General features: G+C 33.0%; 2 protein-coding genes across 2 annotated transcripts in view; one reads left to right on the top strand and one right to left on the bottom strand.

Moving 5' to 3' along the window:
• LOC126978510 (glutamine synthetase 2 cytoplasmic-like) overlaps positions 1–19082 on the top strand; it is a 39342-nt gene extending 20260 nt beyond the window's left edge. The window contains exons 2-8 of the mRNA XM_050827353.1: positions 2872–2916; positions 6111–6308; positions 14416–14577; positions 15285–15498; positions 16309–16566; positions 17059–17198; positions 17431–19082. Coding sequence (XP_050683310.1) covers positions 2892–2916; positions 6111–6308; positions 14416–14577; positions 15285–15498; positions 16309–16566; positions 17059–17198; positions 17431–17579 — 1146 coding nt within the window. The 5' untranslated portion in view covers positions 2872–2891 and the 3' untranslated portion in view covers positions 17580–19082. The remainder of the gene's footprint in view (positions 1–2871; positions 2917–6110; positions 6309–14415; positions 14578–15284; positions 15499–16308; positions 16567–17058; positions 17199–17430) is intronic.
• LOC126978499 (chaoptin) overlaps positions 1–21580 on the bottom strand; it is a 310992-nt gene that overhangs the window by 212663 nt on the left and 76749 nt on the right. The window lies entirely within an intron of this gene.

Raw genomic sequence — 21580 nt, 5'->3', positions numbered from 1 at the left:
TGATGCGAAAAAATGTTATTAAATTATTTCAATGTATTTCAAAAAATATCAATTGAGTTTCGTCTTATTCATTTATATATCTGAAGACAATTATATACTAACATACGTAAAAGCAAAATATATCAATATTATTATCTCAACACAACAAATGTGAAACGTGACAAAATTAGAATCAGTTTGTATGAATAAACATAAAATGCATTGGATAATCTAAAGCAGACAGGCTATTCTTGAACTAGTCCGGAATAATCAATATATTGAACAAAAGGCTACTCATAGAACAAGTCTCACAGTAACAAACTATTGTGTTCTATTTGATTGACGCGAGTATTTTGTGAATAAATATATTTTAGCTATAAATATAGTTATTAAAACTAGTTCAGTATAATTATAAAGAAAACTTTCTAATTTTTGATTTTGTAATTTAAAGGGACATCAATCGTAACTTTTACAATTTAAAGAGATATTTTTTTAATAATAGTGACATACTTTTAAACATATTATTGTGGACATAACCTGCAAGACAACGATATTTTTAATATGATATAAATACTTTAACTTACATAAATAGATTTAAACATCCTAGACTGAGAAACAAACAACCAAATCCATCAAATAAATGTTTGCACCTACCGGTATTCGATTCTGGGACCTTTAGCTGAGTGGGCAAGGCCAAACACTGGGCTATATGGGTCGTCATAATTAATTATAAGATTCATTATAATTGACAATGCTAATTGCGTGTTACTAACCGAGTTATTAAACATTTGATTAATCCTCTCCGACGCTATTGAATCGAATTTATGATTTTTTATTGTAAGTAGTTTTTAAAGGCAGAAGAGGAAAATGAGTTACATTAACATACACAATATAAATTAGCCAGTCATTTTTACTAATAAGTACCGGTATTCCTTCACACATATTGCGAGCTACGAATCAACGTAGACATAAATTTATTCAATTATGATAAATTATTCAAAGAAGTGAAGCAAAAACTTGGAATCATTTTAAAAAATATTACACGCAGCAGTGTGACGCTTTTAATTATATTAATAAATTTAAATTAGTAATGTATAGTTACTTTCTTATAGGCTGACAATACCAAAATAGAAGAAACTAGACTTTGAGACTATCGCCTAAGAACCTAAAAAGGCCTTACAAATAAACTTGGCATAAAGTTATACCTGAGATTAAACCAAGAATATGCAAAAGGCTTACTCCATCGCTGACAACACTGTACAATGATAATTCTCAAGTTTTCCGAATGACAAGTAGCCTTGCAAATGCCGGAATAAACCAATCATAAGCGTAATTGTCTATTTGTAAACATTTTGCATATTCTTGCCTTATTCGCTATAACTTTATACGAAGTTTATTTATAACGCCGAAAGTGCTTATCCAAAAATTCCATCACTGGTACATTTCCTGGTCAGGTGTCAATAACCTTAATAACATTTAACATAATTAAAATAAAGCTAAAGCTATTTTAGATTGTTATAATCGTAACGTTTTGAGATCCACTTAACAGTTGTTACTCTGGCCCACAACATAAAAACGTCATCGACAATTTTAATAATTGAGCATACATTCTAATAAAATTAAACGGCACGGGCGTGGCTTAACTGGGATAGCATGAAAGAGCGCAAAAACTTCCATAAACAATTTACGGAAGCTACATATTGTAATATTTTTTCAATCTGTTTTATAAAATTAATTAATTAGCTGAAGCGCTAGCAGCTATTTCGGCTAACGGATGCTGCCAGAATTCTTGGTACACTTCTTCGAAGTGATACTTCATACTTCATGTATCATGTAAAGCATTGTAAATATTCAGTTATAAACATTGTTTTATTTTTATTAATAATATTAATTGAAAATATTTATTAGTAATGTTTCAGTTGAACACAATAGATCAAGCAAACATAGTTTTAACTAGCAAATTCCAATAATAGGTTATTTTACATTAAAACAATGAAAAGTAATAACGTAATCGTTAACTTTGTTGCTGTCTTCTATGGAGAGAATTTATTTATGTCTAATTTCAGTTATGTTATATTTTAAATAATATAATCAAATCTGAAATAAGAGAGAGAAAACATTATTTTTTGAAGGTAGTTGTTTAAGTTATTATGAGAAGTAGTGGTTATGTGATTCTATAAAAGTAAATATAATGTATACTGATAGTTAACTTGTTGATATTCTTCCGTACTAGAACCAGATTTGTTGCGTTGAAGTTATACGACCGCATTATTAGTATGTCAGATAACTAACACATCTGTTAAGTCCGCCGCACACAAATAAAACAACATTTTATATAGTTAATTCTATTTTAACGACTTTCGATTCACATAAAACGTGATGCAATATGTTTGATGCTAGCTATAACTAATTCCGGGATGCAGTTATTTTTAACGATAAACATTATAACAATATTTATAATATTGAATATCTAAAAATATAATAGTTGAGTATTCCTTCTATTTTTAATGTATTGTTAATTCAAATCCATGTATGTAGTTATTTTTCTGACAAATACTTGGAATTTCTGAAACTGAAATTCTCCATTATTACTACTTAAGTATCTACGATATTTGGTAGTCTGTAGTATAATATATGTTTTTTAAATTAATATTTTAATTATTGTCTGATTGACATTTTAAATTTGGTTTAAGATATATATCTTTTTTATTATCTTTTAATTTTGTTATATCTACTAATAATATAATAACAATGTAACCTTGAGTGTCCGACTAAAATAAATCTATTATAGATTTCAGAATCAAAATAAAACAGTGATATTTTTTTTTAATACACGAGAACAACTACTATAACTATATTTTTATATTAAACACAAGTTTCCTTTAATTTCAGATCCATACAAATAAGTGAAAATGGCCGATTCTACAAAAATTGAACGTAAGTTAATAGATAATAATTAACAAAGTATTTAGATACTTGAACTATAAAATAATTGTTAATAATTTATAATTGAATAATTGTTTGTACATCATTAATCCTGCCGGCTTGACCAAATACTACTATTACAATGGTTAGCTCTTTATGAGCTAAGGATGTATATGGGAACTACCACTAACTATTTATGTCACGATGTCAAAACATATAATTAAGTATTATTATATTATTACTATTGAGTACCTATTTAGAAATTAGTTTGTTTGTGCACACTTATCTCAGAAACAGCTAAACCTACCTGAATGCGGTATTCTGCAGTGTTGTATTGTGACAAGCTCTCCGTAACATTTTGTGTTTGTTTAATTCGGTCACAAACGATCTAGACTAGGTAAGACTAGGTTTACACACAAAAGAGTTAGATTAACGCGTCAAAAATTGCACATTAGTATCAAATAAAAATCTAAAATGGTGCACACTATTTATATAAAGATATGAAACGATTGTACATTGGCTAAGCTCCTTAAACTCACCCAGAATCGACTTATGGCTCATCTATTGAAAAGTACCAATGTGAAGAATATGAAAATAGTTTTCAATCTGAGAACCATAGAGATCGAGAAATATTTCCCTTGCTGTTAGTCTAAAGAAAGTAACCTACAGACTGTCTATCATGATCACCTATCAACGAATGAACTAAATGCGCATTCTTAAACAGGTGGCATTAGTATATAGTTTCTAAACTCATGCTATTGAAATATCATAATAATAATTGTTCTTATTTATGGATGATCCTCGTTGTACTCCGAAGTCACATGAACTCCTTGCTGTGTTACTCCGGAAAGTAAAACCAATAGGGACATCCCAATCCCGTGGGTGTCATAAGGTGTTTTATATGGGAGAGTAACATAAATCTGTTGCATTTGATTGATACCTCCATGCTTTGCTCCCTCAGGAATCGTCGACCAGTTCGAGATGGAGCTTTGGTGAATGCGATGTTCTAGAGAGTCACGTAATTACTATCGCCAATAGACTCAAATTTGCGCGCATTAACTTCTATGCCCATTTATTGTGTTACCGTTCCTAGACAATTCTATCAGTGCCTCGCCTAGTATCATTGCTCAATTGGAAAGTCAAGCTAAAACATTCAGTTATATCCAAGTGATTTTACTGACTACTGGGGTTAAGCCCTGTCACATTGGCGTTGAGGTAATAGATGTTCGTCAATTGAAAAAGCGAAAAAAAATCCATACTTATTTACCGCTTTATGATGACTCGTAAACGACTTGCCGGTCCGGCCACATATGGGGATATTGATCTCTGTTATTTTTATACACCCCAGTATCCGTTCGAACTGTTTTATCAAGTACAATTCAGAACGGTTCGATATGTGGCATAGCGTTGCATGGATATGTTGAGTCTCTGTGCATCGCGTATCGCTTTTATGCAAAGAGCTGTTTGACCTAATTTTTACCGCAGATTTGTAATACACATCAAACTACACTAACTAAAATATATTCGTCACAATCTGAGTATGTAGCGTTACTTTGTAGGTAGTGTGATTTAAGAAAATTCTATCCACATACAACTAAACAGTGGAATGAACTTCGATACAATATTACGAATAGAGGATACGATATGGGTGCCTCAAAATGTCCTTAAAGGTCTTTACCACTTAAAAGTCTGTCAAACCTCATGTGAGTCCTCTGGCCTTGCAAGAGATTACAGGCGACGGTAATCACTTAATATCACGTGACCTATTGTATAAATCTCTCGATTGTCATGTCATAAACTTATGGACAGCATTTGATAAGTAGACTTCTCCGTACTCCAGAAAAATTTAGGTTTCGCGTGCTGTTTAGAATTTGAATTTATTTTAAACTATTTGGATAATAAAATATGTGTCCTATATCCGTAAGCGAAATCAGACACGCTATTAGAGATAAAAATATTGCGATAATTCTAATCAGGTTTTCTTTTTACAAATTCTTTGGCAAGGCACGAGTGTGTAGTTTTTTTCCAATACGATACGCAAACGATCTAAGCCAAACAGCCAATTGGCAAGAGATACTCGTATTGTTGTTATTTTTACTTATAGCGGGAGGTTATATAGAGGTATATGTTGTGGGTGAACGTTTAATTCTTTTAATTTTTTTTTCTTACCTAGGGCCTACTAAGCACAATAAACTATTAAGTCTTATTAAAACTAAATAGTGAATGTAATTGGATCATACTCTTTGTTACGTGTCAGTCATACCTTGTCATATCTTATTTATTTTTATAGGCATTTTGTCATTATATTGACATGGATCGGATATTTTATTTGTATTAAATTATAGTAGACCTTCCATAGATATATTAGCTCTAAATCATTTTATTATTTTATTTAATGAAAAAATATCAACATTAAAACGAAATATAAATAATAATCTATTGTTTGACAGAAATCTATCGATGGAAATCATAAATAAACTACTCTAAAATGTCAATTGTGACAGACCATCGCAAATGTAATAAAGGTAACTTTATGGATTTAACAGACAATTGCTCTTAAATATGTAGGCATATAAATAGGCAGAAGTTGATTATTTTCTATAAAATGCACTGATCATGTATTAAGTTAACTTCTGAAAAGATTTTTCTCTTATTCTAATTAAGATGAACTTCTCTGTTGCTTAGAGAAAAGAATAACGTAAATCTACAAGATTAGTGGACTTGCCATTTCTAGCATAACCACTAAAATGTACTACGTTGTGATAATGTATTGAAATATGTTTTTCAAGGATTCATTTATTCGGATTCATCTAACGGAAACCTGCAAGGATTATAATATGAATCATACGAAGAATTAATGATCTAATCATTAATTTTTAATTTATTAATTTTTATTTTCTAAAAAAAATATAAATTATGACAGTGAAAATCTATTAACCTTCTTTTGATGACCTTGATTTTGATGTTATAGTTTAAAATTTATCGAGAAAAGAGCTTCTCAAATGACAAAGAGACTGGATCTTTATAAATGATATTTAGATTGCTCCTATTCACGTCTTCTTATCACTTAAATCGCCTGAGCTTTTACTTTTAAATATTTAGAATTTAATAAAGATATGTTTGTTTAGCTTTCCTCCTCCCGAATTACCACAAAAATATTGAAGTCTATCTGTTAAAGATTAGCTTAACATGCCTTGTTGTTACAGATAACCCAAAAATTCTCTCTGGGCCCGTGTTGACCAACTCTCCGAATGCGGTTCTGTCAAAAACTTTGTTGAGTAGATACCAGGACCTTCCCCTGGATGCTGACCAGATTCTCGCCACCTATATCTGGATCGACGGGACTGGTGAACATCTGCGTTGTAAAGACAGAACTATCAACTTTTTACCAAAAGTGCCTAAAGGTTTGTAAATTTATTATATAATATTATCTCTTTATTTCTCTATTCTTAGATAACATTAGAAGGTTAATGAAACATAACTGGGCATATTGAAGAAGCAAACTGCATTTACTTATTCATTCGTGTAGATCATAACTATCTCACTATTGGTTCCTACCTACTATGTTTTGCCTTTTCTTTTGAGAGGAGGAAAATACATTTACGTATTGAAGACCCCGAAAACGGGGCCCATATGTCGGACTCGGGTCGGACACTGACTAAAAACCATCTCTATGCTGTCAGCCCTCAAGGCTGTTACAGCGACATAGGATGTGGGCCGTGGAGGCTGCAAATACTACACAACAACAGTCGTGAGGCGTTGATCACCGCCCATCTAAGACGATTAACGATTAAAATAATCATAACTTCTTTTTAACCCGATACCTTATTATGGTTAATACACTGCCTATATCTGCCGGGATCTTCGTCCCAAATATACCCTACTCATCTCAGAATGATCAAACTTAGATTGTTCTTTTCCGTTATACATTTCATATATGTACAAATAAATCTAATAAAAAGCAAAGCAGATTTATTCTAGGCCAAAAATAGTACTTATAATGTGAAGAGTCATACATTTTTCGGTTTTACCATTTATCAACAAAATCGAACAATGTTGATATAGGTACAATATACTAATAATTAAAATATAATAGTGTAATATTGTTTCTGTTTCAATAATCACTGTTATATAATTATTTTAGATTACGAAACTGACTGAAAATATTATAACATTTAATCATAATCTCGTGGGCAATATCCTTTGTCCATTGGCTAAGCTCATGTTAAACCTAGGTTAAGCTCTCCGGCAAACTGTTTCGCAAGTAGTGAACTATAGTTAAGATAACATTTTGCCCATTTTGAATACTCTAGTTTTATTATGCATTAGCATTCCGTGTGTTATTACTTCCGACAATTTGATCCTCATTACAGACGCTATCAAATGGAGTAATAATATCAATTATAGTGTGTGTTTTTTATATTGAAAGTGAAATAATTATAATAATTAATTACTCGCTTGTCCTCCACTTCCATAAAAAAATAATTAAATTTGGTGGAATTACGACCGCATGTTAAATTAAATTCACATCTATATATCTCGCTCAACTAATTAATTAACCTTTCCAACTTTACACGAGAATCTATTTTGGAATCATGAAAAGCAATTACATAATTAGTGTTCAACAAAGGGCTTCCGTTCTGCTTGTTTGAAGGAAAATTTTGAGCGCTGAACATTGGGTCTGTGTAATATTCATGAGACCGTGACAGGGTCGATATGTAAATTGGTTTGGCACAGCAAACAGTGGGCCTTTCAGAGCGAGTCTTTGTTGTTTTAATGCTTCACTCGATTTGCAATGTATAATATACGTGCTGTAACTAGTGTTCTGTTGACCAGAAACTCATGTTGATCCTTGCTATGTGTAGAACAAAAACGGATCTATCCCACGGGAACCTAATAAAATAACTGTTGCTTTTTTAACATTTACTTTGAACGGCTGTTGTTAATTTTTCAAAAACTATACTTCAGAAACCAAACAGAAAAAAGATATATAACATTTTTTAAGGTATGCCCTTAACAATCTATTATTAATGTCAAGGTAAGTTCTGAAGCTACTTGTTAATTCATAACACTGCAGTTGTCATCCTGCAGTATGCAATTAACTAATCCTTACAGAATACAAATAGATTAGTCGTGTTTATAATAATAATATATACATTTAAATTAGATTCTATTAGGAATTACCTTAAGTACTAGCCTTGATTGCGAATGTTACCAATGAAACAACCTATTAATAAATACGCATAGTGGTATGAATCACAATAATAACGATGTTTTTTTTTTAATTAAAATAAGGGACGAGACGAGCAGGACGTTCAGCTGATGGTGATTGATACGCCCTGCCCATTACAATGCGTGCCGCTCAGGATTATTGAAAAACCCAAAAATTCTGAGCGGCACTACAACTGCACTCGTCACCTTTAGACATAAGATGTCAAGTCTCATTTGCCCAGTAATTTCGCGCCCTTCAGACCGAAACACAGTAATATTTACACATTACTGCTTCACGGCAGAAATAGGCGCCGTTGTGGTACCCATAATCTAGCCGGCATCCAGTGCAAAAGAGCCTCCCACTGTTATTGTAATACATAAAAGATTTGCTTAAAAATAGATTAAATATTAGATTTAATTCAATAATAGATTTATAAAATTACATATTAACTTCTACATAATTAGTTATTATTTACTTTACAAGAGGATCAAGCGAAGAAGGACTACAAAGTATTATTATATAAAAATACGTTTAAAAAATAGGACCGCTATCAAAGTACTTTACCTTTGGATTAGTGAGGTTTTCATGTAAAAAAAAACCCTAATGCAGTGTTTTTACTTTTTATATATTTTTCTATTAAATACGCAATTTTCGAAGTTAAAAATTTGTTTCAAAAAATATATTGAATTGATGTATTGATCTTGAGTCTTACTGGATTTATCCTTAATGAAAAACTGGTTTTAATGCTTTCAAATGTTATTGTGTTGGAAAAATAAATATCACGCAAAGGTATACAGGGATAATCAATATGTCCTTTATCGTTTTACTCCTCATCATCTGTCAAATGGTCTTTATTACGTTAGATTTAAAGAACTATTTTCAAAAGGTGCGTTCTTGACAAGACAGTTTTAATCATATTCATAGTGCAGGTTTAAGTCAAACTAACGTTAACAGTCACGCGTTTTCCTATTCGTATTCCTTGGCATAGTTAAAAAGTGAAATATCAAGTACATATCGAATATTTATTTGAAACTTTTGACCGGTCGCTATTTAACATTAACAATACCTTTAACCGGCGAAGATTGGACGGTTACGGTAAACAGTTAAAGTTATGACGTCATCTTAAAATTGTCAAATGATGCAACACTTTTATTGTTTAACCGGTAGTTTAACATGTTTGTTATTGCTAAAGTGATTTGGTGCAACCCAGCCTTAGAATATACTAGCGTTCAAACTTCTTGACAGCCCGATAATACGCAACCAATTATATTTGTCATTGTGTGACCTAGGTAGTGGTTTAATATAGAAAATACTAAGGACTAAGGAGCTATAAATGCCAAGCGTGGCTGAATGTTTACGACTTGTCAATCAAAATTGGTTGCAATAACAATAGATTCGCTTACCTTTTCTATCTTGCTGTATCTCCGTAAGAGATGTCCTTCTCTTTCGCACGCTTTGTTGATATTAAGGTGACACTAAATGCCAGCGACCTTGAGCGATATAAGTACACAGTACACAGAAAACGTAACATTTTAACAGTTTATATGACTACAATCCTACACAAAAATGTACAAGCTATAAGAATAACTTTTCTGAGAGTAGTGCTAAACAAATGCGTCATGCCATGCGAAAAAACTTATTTAACTGCAAACAAAAGTGGTAGTTCAAAAATGCTGTGGAGTGTTAACTATAACCAACAGCAAGCATTAGTAACCTACAAATAAGACTAATGGGTATTTATAACAGGATTAAGTAGTGTTCATAGCTCCAAATGCTATATTTTAACCATCAAATTTGTCTAAAAACACCTTGTTTGCGTGTTTAATGCTTACCCTTCGCCTTAATTATGTAATAGGGGTCGGAAGCATGAACCATACATATACTTGTATAGGTCCGTACTACAATTACACACATCCGTATTAAGTTCGACAATTAGCATAGATGTATCGCAACTGTGACCTTGGCGTTAGTAAATTCTTTATAATTAGCCATCTAACAATAATAATAAGGAACCCTGCTCACTAACCATCGTACTCTGCCGTTACGCAATCTGTATCTAGAAATTACTCAGGTTGTACTCGATTTTTATGTCGTATTGCATTTTCCGCACGCGAACGGATAACCTATTATCGGCAAGGCTACATTACATCCGGATTCTGGGCTCGCAAAATTAATAGCTAATTTAGATTTGTACTAACAAACAAAATTTAGCTTTTTTGTTTATTTATTTTTAATCACGCTTACACTATTACAGTAATTTTTAAATTATCTTGACAAAATCTTATTGTGCACGAATTATAAATAGTAGTGCTACTTGTCAGCTCACCGACTTCAAAGCTATCAATATGTAGCACATACAAATAATAGTATTTCATTAATATTAAGGGTTTAGGTTTGCATAAGAGGTGTATTAAATTAAATTTTTAGTTATTTGATACTGTTCAGTTTTTGAAGTCGGTTTTTTAAACGTAGTTTTCTTGTTTATTTTTTACTTTTTTGTGTCAGTTTATAATAATAATATATAATCAACCGGAATGAAAACTTTTAAAAAAGCCATACACAAAAAACAATTATATCATCTAGGTAGAAAAAAAATGCATAAATATGTGCATAAAATGAAAACTGGTGGTGATCATTACTGTTATCATAATTATTAAAAATCAATGAATGAATCTGGTTCTTCTGTCGAAAGTTATTACGTAATTAGCTATCCTAGCAACATCTCATAGTGACCATATCAATTATAATAATCCTTGTTTTAAAGCTATTTTTTAAATAAATAAATAAAACCCTCTGCGGTGACAATGGTAGCAAATCGTGGGGGACCACCGACGAACAATTGGGCCCCGCGCTCGTCTTAATTACTGAAAAAAATATACAAATATAATTTGAAAACAAAATTTTATGAGCGATGCGGGACTAGAACCCACGACCTATCGCGTTCCGTGAAGGACTCCGTGTTACTTTACATAACATTGAAGCACCAAAACAAGCCGGTAAACGTGTAAATACATAGCCCCACGCACACACACTAATATAAGCCGATCGGCCGCCATTATGAGATTTGTGATCGTCTGTGATAGATCAGTTTGCGTCTCAATACGAGTAATATATTTTAAAAATGCCGTCGTGTGCTGGGAAAAAGTGTAAAAACAATACAAAAAAGTATTTGCGGCCATATATGATTATTTAAGGGAGAAAAAATTGTGTAACTTCTATCCCCCGTAACCGCACACACACTAGCATAAAGGTGCTTCAGTTGTTAATATCACGGCGCGGAGTCCTTCTTTTTTTACTCGTCCGTGTATATACTGTAATGAATGCTATTTCCTTTAATTATGTTACTTATATGAAAACTGGTGCAAAAATATTGCACATTGTAAGTTTTATAAAAAGCGATAAAATTTGTACATTGTATTTATTGTATATTGTAGATAAATTGACCACGATTCTGGAAGCAATGACAGAAAATTGTCTGGTAGAAGCACGCAAGCAAAGTTTCGGAAACTTTGCTAAAAAGTACGAGCCACCATATTTCTTCCCGAAGGATATAGATAGTGAATTCAATATTGAATGCTATTGGCGGGAACGGCCGAATAAGGACACGTTTGATGAGAATTTAAAAGGTTTCATTTTATTTGCACCCAGCAGTCGTATAAATGTCAGTTGATAAAATATAGTTATTGCAGCGTTGGATGTATTTTAAATTAATTAAACTTACATATGTGTGAGTGTATAGACGTACTTTATAGCTGCTTATATATTATTATACATTTGCGTAGCTATTCGGTAGATATTGGTGAAAATTTCAATTATTAGATTACTTTGATGTACTTCTAGTAATAATAGTACTTAGTTCATATCAATATAGGAATGTGCTTACCAATTCAGGTCTGATATAGGTAATATAATATAACAAAAAATATTGATTCCTTTAGAATTTTTTTTGAAGTAATTTCTAACACTACCTTAGGAAACAAATGGCGCGCGAGAGATACGATGCGGCGGAGAATTTTTATATTATTTATAATAAAACAGATCCAATTTTAAATGTTTTATGGTACTATCATTACATGTATCTGCTATTGTGTCGGTTAGGACTGCCGCTTAAGCCGTTGCGTTTGTTTGACAGTGCCAATCAAATTTTGATTTTAAGTCGGCAAAGAAGCTATTAACAAATTGAAATGTATGTCAGACTTATAATCGCCAACAATAAAACCCTATTCACTCCATTTTGTATAAACTAATGATATCGACTTTGAAGTATAAACTGAGTCATATTTCGGAAAGTGGTGTACTGTTAGAACAAGTGAGATGAAAATAACGCTATTAGAATCATTTCTATTAACACCGCTAGCCAGATTGCATTACGTTTCCGTATTCACATGAATGCACAGCTAATATGAGTAGGTTTATGTGTAAACAGTCAACTAATAATAGACCTTTGGTCAGCTCCTAAATGTTTTGGCGGAAAATCAATGAGTTCGCTATTATATATTCTATATATTGCTGCTTATTTCGAAATTTAGAATAGAATAGCATAGAATAGTCTTAAATCAAAAATTATATACTTTGGTATATGTTTCTTAGTAATTCAAAATGTTGATGTTAATATAATATTTTGTTACTTTTATAATTTGCTTTTACTACTATATAAGTACTATATGATTTTTATTCATTTCTAAATTAACGTGACCTAACCTAAAACCTAACCTAAAATTGTAGACGTTGTCGAGCTAAGCGAATGAATAATTCAGTGCTTTTAATGAAGCTACATTGCATGGGAATTCATGGTAATCTGCACAGATGGTTCACATGTCATTTATCGTACGAAAGTTGCGTTGAGTGCCTTGGAGACAGTTCCGTTTCTCGCTAGCTCTGGCGCGCCTCAAGGCTCAAATCTTGGTCCTCTGCTATTTTGGCATTTATAAATGATTTATTATCCTAAATCTGATCCGAGTGCCCGGCTTATGTCGTTGATTTAAAAATCTTCCATAAAATTAAATGGAATGCTCATTCCTGCAAAGTGACATCGGCACTATTTGGCAGTGGTGTGAAAATAACCGCATGATGCTAAAGATACAAGTGCCAACTGATCACATTCACTCGTAAAAAATTCATTAATCTATGTTATTGATGGTAATGTTCTAGATCGTGTGGATGCGATAAGGGATTGGGCATCATTTTTGACTCGGACTTATCCTTCAAAAGTCATTATAATTATTATATTTGTTCGAAGGCAAATAAGTTTTGTTATTAGAATTTCGATATTTAAACAGGAAATCTCCTGAATGACTTAGTGTGAAGTTTCTTTGAGTATTGTTTAGTGATTTGGTCTCCAATTTATAATATTTACTGTGATAGAATAGAGCAGTGGTTTGTAAGTGTTCTTTGACCCAGGTTGGGTCTTCGGCGTAAAATTGCCAAATACTCTCGGCGCTAGCGTAACTTGCATAGTCTCAAAAAGCGATGAATGTATCTGTAATGTGCATCATACATGTCATTTTGAATTGTGATATTGATAGTCATCTATTAAGTTTGATAAACTTTAAAGTGCCAACACGATCTGTGCGTATTTCACACCTATTTTCGATGGATTCCTCAAATAATATTGAATCGCATAACAAATCCATTATGAGAATTTGTAGAGAATGTAATAAGTAGGTATGTACTGATGTTGATATTTTCTTTAAAATATACATTTGTTTGAAAATAGTCTTTATTAAATTAGCTAGGTTAACTTAAATCTTATTATTACGTAATATATGTTTTGTTTCTTCACCTTTCTTTTCTTGCTGTATCTGATGAATGCTGTGTACAACTTTAAATTAGGTCTCAGGATCACGTAAAGTATCCTGTACTTGTTATTGAATTATAGTTTTATCCTGTTATCTGTTATTGTTAGTTATAAATAAGTAAATATAATTATATCTGATAATAAGAATAAGTTAAATTTGTTTAATGCCACACTTATTTAATTGCAGTTTACTTTAATATACGACGGATCATTATTAGAGTCCCGAATGTTACTAATTGTCTTCTGAATATCTCAACAAATGATATACCTATACATCTTCAGTTGCATTCTTGTCTGTATGATATCACGGTATTACATATGTTCCAGCACCGGACCGCGTCCGATGGTTCGGCCGAACCAAGTCCGATTATGTGTTAAGGTTGTTAGATTCAGCGGAACTGTATTGTATTATAGCATTTCTTTCAGTTCTTAGCCAAATTGTCACTTCTTATCATTATAATAAACTTTCTGATAAATTTTAAATCATTTTCATGTTATTTAGATCTCCCCGTTTGGAACTACGATGGCAGTTCGACCGGGCAGGCAGAAGGGCACAATGCTGACACGTACTTGGTGCCCCGCGCTATTTATAAAGACCCATTCAGACGGGGTAATCACATCCTCGTCATGTGTGACACATTCAAATACAATATGGAACCAACAGGTACGTTTTCAGTATACAGGCTTTTTAAAATTATTTAATAATAATAGGCCCAAATGTGGCTCACCGTGCACGTTGGCTTTGATATGTATTCGTATATTATATATTTAAGATATATTGTATACTTATGCATATTTAAGATATATAATAGTATCAGGAAAGTTTCATTTCGTGAGAGTTTAAGTTATTTAGTGCAATTTGTATTTATTTTAAATTCAAAATATTTTAGAGTTCGACGGACATTATACCATAATATCATAATTTAAAAACAAATTATGCTTGGACCGATTTCTATGTGCAATCGCTATCTTATAATAGCGGTCTGAAATTATTATTTTAATCCATTTCATGTCATTTCAAGAACCGATCTATGCTTATGGAACGTCAAATTCAATCCATCTTCAATATTCATCCATGTGTTAACATATTTGTTTAAAGGTGCTAGATTTGCGTTTTCTATAGGTACTTTATGGATTGAGAAATTAAGATTGACAAAACAGAAGTGATAAAGTGGAGGATTAACCTACTTATATTTTTTTTTTTGCCCATAAACCTAAGGGCGTGTCTTGTTATCCAGTATATTGAAAAAATATTCAAATATTCTTCTTTTATAGTATTTTGGTTTGAGCTGATGGTCTTATTACTATTGCTCTAAATTAATAAAACAACAAAAAAAAATTACGTTGACATTTTATTGGATTAAATTACAGAATCAAACAACCGAATAAAGTGTCAGGAAGCGTACGACCAATGCAAGGATGAAGAGCCCTGGTTCGGTATAGAGCAGGAGTACATTTTGCTCGATGCTGACTTGAGGCCGTTCGGCTGGCCCCCTGGCGGATGTCCACCACCGCAGGGGCCCTACTACTGCGGAGTCGGAGCTAACAAAGTCTTCGCAAGAGATCTTGTTCAGGCCCATTATATGTAAGTATTGATGGAAGGGATCTCGGAAATTGCTTAAACAATTTTGTTAAATTTTACTACATCGGTGTTTTTGGGAGCGGACACCAATCTAGTCAAACTTGAATTCGGGACGAAGGCTTTTTACGTAGTTGTTATACCCGTTGTTTTTCACATCTCTATCTCGTTTTTCATCGAGGCTCATCTGACTTTCATTGGTTTGGGTCCGAGCTGTTTAATTGTTATTATGTATTTATCTAACTAACCTGGGTCATAACTGATTACAAAACTTTCTATTCTTTTGAGTGGCCACCCTTTCAAATTTATAGGCAGCATCAGTTATGTTACCTGTATTAATATTTTAGACGAAGGTTAAAGTTTAAGCTGAATCCGAGATGATGATTTATGATTTTTCATTGACGACATGTGATTTGAAAAAATAAACAGTACAACAATCGTTCACAGTATTTTAATGACACACTATAGTATTTTTTAGAACGGTTACAACTAGAGTGAATTTTCGGTATCCAAATTCAATTATGGCCTTAGGCTATCACTACGACTCTGACAGACCTGCATTTACTTTAATTGGTGTTATATTGCAAACTGCCACCATTTACTTACTGTATCAAACCTACTCTTCATATACAAGTATAGCTCTGTCTCCCAGATGCTATTCATATACATATGTAGCTTAGATGCTGGCAATGATTTTTCGAAACATCTGGTGTTACAGATGTTTATTAGGAGCGGTATTGACTTTTTAAGTTTGCCCGCACCTGTAATGTTTAAATGTAAGCAATGGTAGAGAATTAATATGTTCATTTTGCATAGCTGTTGCCTGTATGCCGGAGTTCCAGTATCTGGCACGAACGCTGAAGTGATGCCTTCTCAATGGGAGTTTCAAGTCGGTCCCTCAGTGGGAGTGACTGCTGGCGACGATTTGTGGGTAGCTAGATACATCTTGCATCGACTGGCCGAGGAGTACGGAGTTATCGTCACCTTTGATCCAAAACCAGTAGACGATTGGAACGGCTCTGGTGCTCACACCAACTTTTCGACAAAGAAGATGAGGGAAGACAACGGTATTATGTGAGTCTCATTTGATATTTGAATTGATTCTGCAATAAAGTTTAACCCCCTCGAATAAGAAAAAAAAATATTGAATGAAAATTACCTATTTACAAATTTTATCTTGTTTAGATCAGGAACACTGCAAGTTTGTTTTGATTATTTTTTCCTGTGTTTCTTGTGTACTTACGTATAATAATAAAGTGTTTATAGTTTGACTCTTAACTCTAAAACTTATAAATAGTAAATGCAAGTAATATTATCACTATCCTGTCAGTTTTCATCTTCAGTCTTAGCCAATATTATATCATTATTTGAACAGATTACTCGTTAATTCCAAAAAAAATAATAACTTTATCTAGAAATTTGTTTAACCCACCTGTTAATGATCAAAGTTCCGCCTAACATAGGATATAAACACTTGGTCGCTTTTTGTGAGTGTAGATTTATATGCACGTGAAACGTGAATTAATTACATACAATCAACATAATGAATGTTTGTTATTTTTGCAGTGAAATAGAGAAAGCCATCGATAAGTTATCGAAGGCGCACATGAAGCACATAAAAGTATACGACCCTCGCGGTGGGAAGGACAACGAGAGACGTCTCACTGGACTCCACGAGACTGCCAGCATTAACGACTTTAGTGCAGGTATATACTACATAAATTGTATATTAGATTAGCTATCGAAGGCGCACGTACATGAAGTACATCATACTGTTCGACCCTTGCGGCGGAAAGGACAATAAGAGACAACAGCTTCTATTTATAGACGACTATATTAATTAAGGGTTTATTTTAAGAAAGAAAATATTGAGTTTGACCACTTAAAATAATTTTCTATAATTAGTTAGTGTAAAGTATCTATTTCTTATTGTTACAGGTGTTGCTAATCGTGGTTGCAGTATCAGGATTCCTCGTAATGTTGCTGCAGATAAGAAGGGTTACTTGGAGGACCGGCGTCCGGCGTCAAACTGTGATCCGTACTCTGTAATCAACGCACTCATGCGCACCTGCGTATTGAACGAATAACAAAAATTACGGTGACCAAAGTGTTAGCTAGCCCATGCTATTACTGTGACATCTGTCATATCAAGTCTTATTCACCTGTCATAGCTGTGTCACCATATCACATCTACAGTCAAACGTGTTGAGTCTTTTTACGAGATATTCGTTTTTATACATTTATATTAGGTATACCGTAAAATTAATATTAAAAATAACTAGAATCCACTTTACGACGCTTTAAATATAATATTAGCGTAGATGCTACATCCTGCCTTGAAAACATTTTAAATGGAATTTTTTAATAATAGGAAGCCTGTATTTGCATAAAATTGGTAGTTTGATGTGAGCTCTGTTTAAAATAATACATGAAAGCTAGCACAAAGGACCACATTTTAATCTATTATAATTATTAATTGATATACCTAGAGATATTTCTACGAATATTATGTGATATTTAAACTTTAATCGTTATTTTCGTGTTATAGTTTATTCATAAAGAAATAACCGCATATCATGATTCGGATAGATAGATAGATAAATTGGTTATTCATATATCAAATAAAATATTAAATATTAAAACTACTAACATGTATACGATGATTTTGTTAATTTACACTCACTCATTATGGGTCACTCACTATTCTTTCTACAATCATTTTAAATTGTAATAAATTTAAATTGTAATAAATATATATCCTGGATATCTTGTGTACGGTTTGGCATAATATGTAGTATAAATTGTTTCAATTGACAGATAGTTCACAGTACCTACTGATAATGTTTGCGATCATCACACAATTATGAATTATAATTATGTAAGATGATTATCTCTCGCTTTCGACTCATTCAGATAATTCTACGTAATATTTGATAAGGTTAGTTTCCATAGAGCTTTTTTCTAACAAAGTCATCGAGTAGTGATATTTACACATTGTCAAATTATTTTAGTTAGTAATGAGATGTTAATTATATTAGAGTTTTGACCAGAGATTTTCAAATCTAAGTATTAATTATCTCTTAATTAAAACCTGGTTAAAACTCGCATAGTCTAAGGCACAATATGGCGCAATAATTTAGATTTAATAATATTCTAGGGCTATATATTATGGATTGACAGCTAGAATTGTTTTAAAATGGAATGTTTCATAGGTTGAACTCCTGAAACTCAAACAGTAGGTAGTTGCTGTAAAAATTGGCAACAAAAAGCTGCCGTATTTTGAGAATTTTTCTTAATCAATTAACTGGATTCCTAGCAACTCTGATTACCATCCAACTCCTTAAATTTGACTAGAATGTAACGTAGTTTTGGTCTTATTTTTTAACTAAATAAATATTATGTAATACTTCGATTAAATATAGATATTCGCGTTTTAATTACTTGGATGGAATATAGGTACCCAATAATGAAATTTCACTTTAATGTCAGACGGTCAGACCTAGAAATGGAATTGAAAATGTTTTATTCGATTAAATTTTTATGAGCATGTTATTATGAAATGTTAAACAAATAAATATTGTTGTATGAAATTTTCGTTTGATTTTATTCATGATTTTGAATAATTGGAAACCTCCGGTCCGCGACCGATGTAGTCTTTAGACATTTCTCGGAGAAACCTTTGCCATTTGTCACATATTTTTTTATTTATAAAATCTAAATGTTTTAATGATAACTTATGATATTCAATACGTAAATAATACGTAGTGCGTCACACTAGGTAAATGTATGTAATGCATTAGCCCGTAAGGCCCGTAGTGTCCTTTATTTTGGGATGGGCAGCGTTCGGGAAGCTCCGTAAAATCTTCTCGTCCCAAATACCGCAGTGTCCTTAGACGAAGGTTACGCAGGCGTGGCCGATAACTGTGGGCCTGATGAGAAAGCTCATGGTCGCTCGGAGGGCAAAACTCGACGTTTCCCTGCGAGATCGAATCAGAAATAGGAGATCCATAGGAGGACCAAAGTCATCGACAAAGACCAAATGATTGCGAAACTGAAGTGGAAGTGGGCAGGGCACACAGGTTCGATGGGCAGATGACCGGTGGGGCAGAAAAGTCCTAGAATGGCGACCACGTACCGGAAGACGCAGTGTTGGTAGTCGCCCCGCAAGATGGACCGACGATCTGGCCAAGATCGCCATTTTACAAATATCCAATTCACACTACAATATACTTTATGCCGTAATAAAAAAGCTATTGTCTTTAGGTAGTACGGTATCTAGTTGGAGCGCAGCGGAGACCAATCCTTAATCTAAATTTAAAAAGTTATTCTTAATAGTTGTCAAACTTCTTTGCTGTCCCATAGAGGGTGTGAATTTTAAGATGTAATGTTGTGATAACGCCATCTCATGAATAATAAAGGTGCTACTTCTTTTGTTCTCACTATTGGAAGTTAAGCTCAGATTTGCACAATCTACATTATGTACCATCGAAAAAATAGTATAATGACCTTAGAATTTTGACACTTTAGAACTAGTCCACGTTCTTTCATAAGTCTGTTTTTAAAATATGTATAAAAACTATGTATTATATTCTTAGATAGACACAAAAACAAAATATCATAAACTTGGAGTGCCTCCGGCAGCGGATTCATCCTCAAGGACTGAGCTATCGGTGGCAGGGCCGCAGACAGAGGCATCTGTATATTTTGATCTTTGAGTCAACCGCTTAGCGAGAACCTTTTGATATATTGATCGAGGCTCTTCGCTATAAGGCCGCCGTAAAGACTATCCGGGCTATGATGGTCGAGTCAATGTCTCTTCGGTCGTATCTTTAGCCATGTGAAAGTACTTGCTGAACGTGTCCTTCTCAGCTTTTATGAGGTAGTCTTCATATGGGATAGTAATTTCGACGAGGACAGCCTCGCAACGGGAACGGTTTACCACCACATCACCATGCTTATATAGGCGACAATAATCCTGCCCGTGGTGATAGACCATTCCGAAGAACCAACGCTGGTATGTACTTTATAGGACGAATTATTATTAGTACCAACCGCATTTTTAACAGACTTCAAAAAAACTGTTCCAAAACTATATAATATGCAATAGAAAGTAAAAAAATAATAATGTTTTCTTCTACAAATTAAAAATCTTATCTTAAATTTTTTTTCTATTAAAATGTAGATAAGTAAAATGAAATGATAAATATTAAACTACCTAAATGTCAATCTAATTATTACTACGGCAAATTTTTACTGCACCTTCAATGAGCAGTTTGATTATATTTTTTTTTATTATTTGTGTCGAATCGAAGTGGACTGAAGAAATTCTTGCAGGTTTTTTTGGTTTCCATAAATCTGTTCGCGCTGTTGCATTAATTCATTTTTTTTAGTATTGGATCTAATGGAAACCTGAAATAGATTGTTTTTTTTTTTTATTATTTTACTACACATCCTTACATCATGTTCCGTGTTTTATTATCAATCACAAGAAAACGTAAAAATGTCGTTCTAATTTCCTTACTCCAAACAAATATACCGTTGTAAATTATTAATATTATATTCTAGCCCTCTACAAAGCAAAAGTCCGGCTACATAAGGAGTGCTGCTTTCCTATCTACTCTCTAGTCTGGGGCACCGCAGTATCAACTTGACTGATTGCAACGCTTTAGAGACGTCGCTTCATTGTGTCTTCCTACCGCATTTATCAATCATTGTTTCGAAGAGCTTATTCACCTGATTCCTGCCTCCGACTTCCGCCTACGAACGACACGCCACAATTCAGGATATCATCCATACCATCTGGATGTGTGGCATTCCTCCACAGCGCAGCTTTTAAGGAACTTTCTTCTACGTACAACCAAACTATGGAATGAACTTATTTTTGTTGTTACATTCGAAAAAAGCGCGTATACTATCAAGGCCGGCAATGCTCCTGTGATTCCTCTGGTGATAAAAGAGAATATGGATGCCAGTGATAACTTAACATCAGGTGACCCGCCTGCTTGTTCTGTTCTTTCATTAAAAACGAAAAAATAAAACGAAGTCTGCTAATAAGTATAGAGGTATATTTATTAGCAGACTTCGTTTT

This window comes from Leptidea sinapis, chromosome Z (genome assembly GCF_905404315.1).
Source record: "Leptidea sinapis chromosome Z, ilLepSina1.1, whole genome shotgun sequence".
Classification (NCBI taxonomy): domain Eukaryota; kingdom Metazoa; phylum Arthropoda; class Insecta; order Lepidoptera; family Pieridae; genus Leptidea; species Leptidea sinapis.
This window is presented reverse-complemented; position numbering and strand designations above follow the sequence as displayed.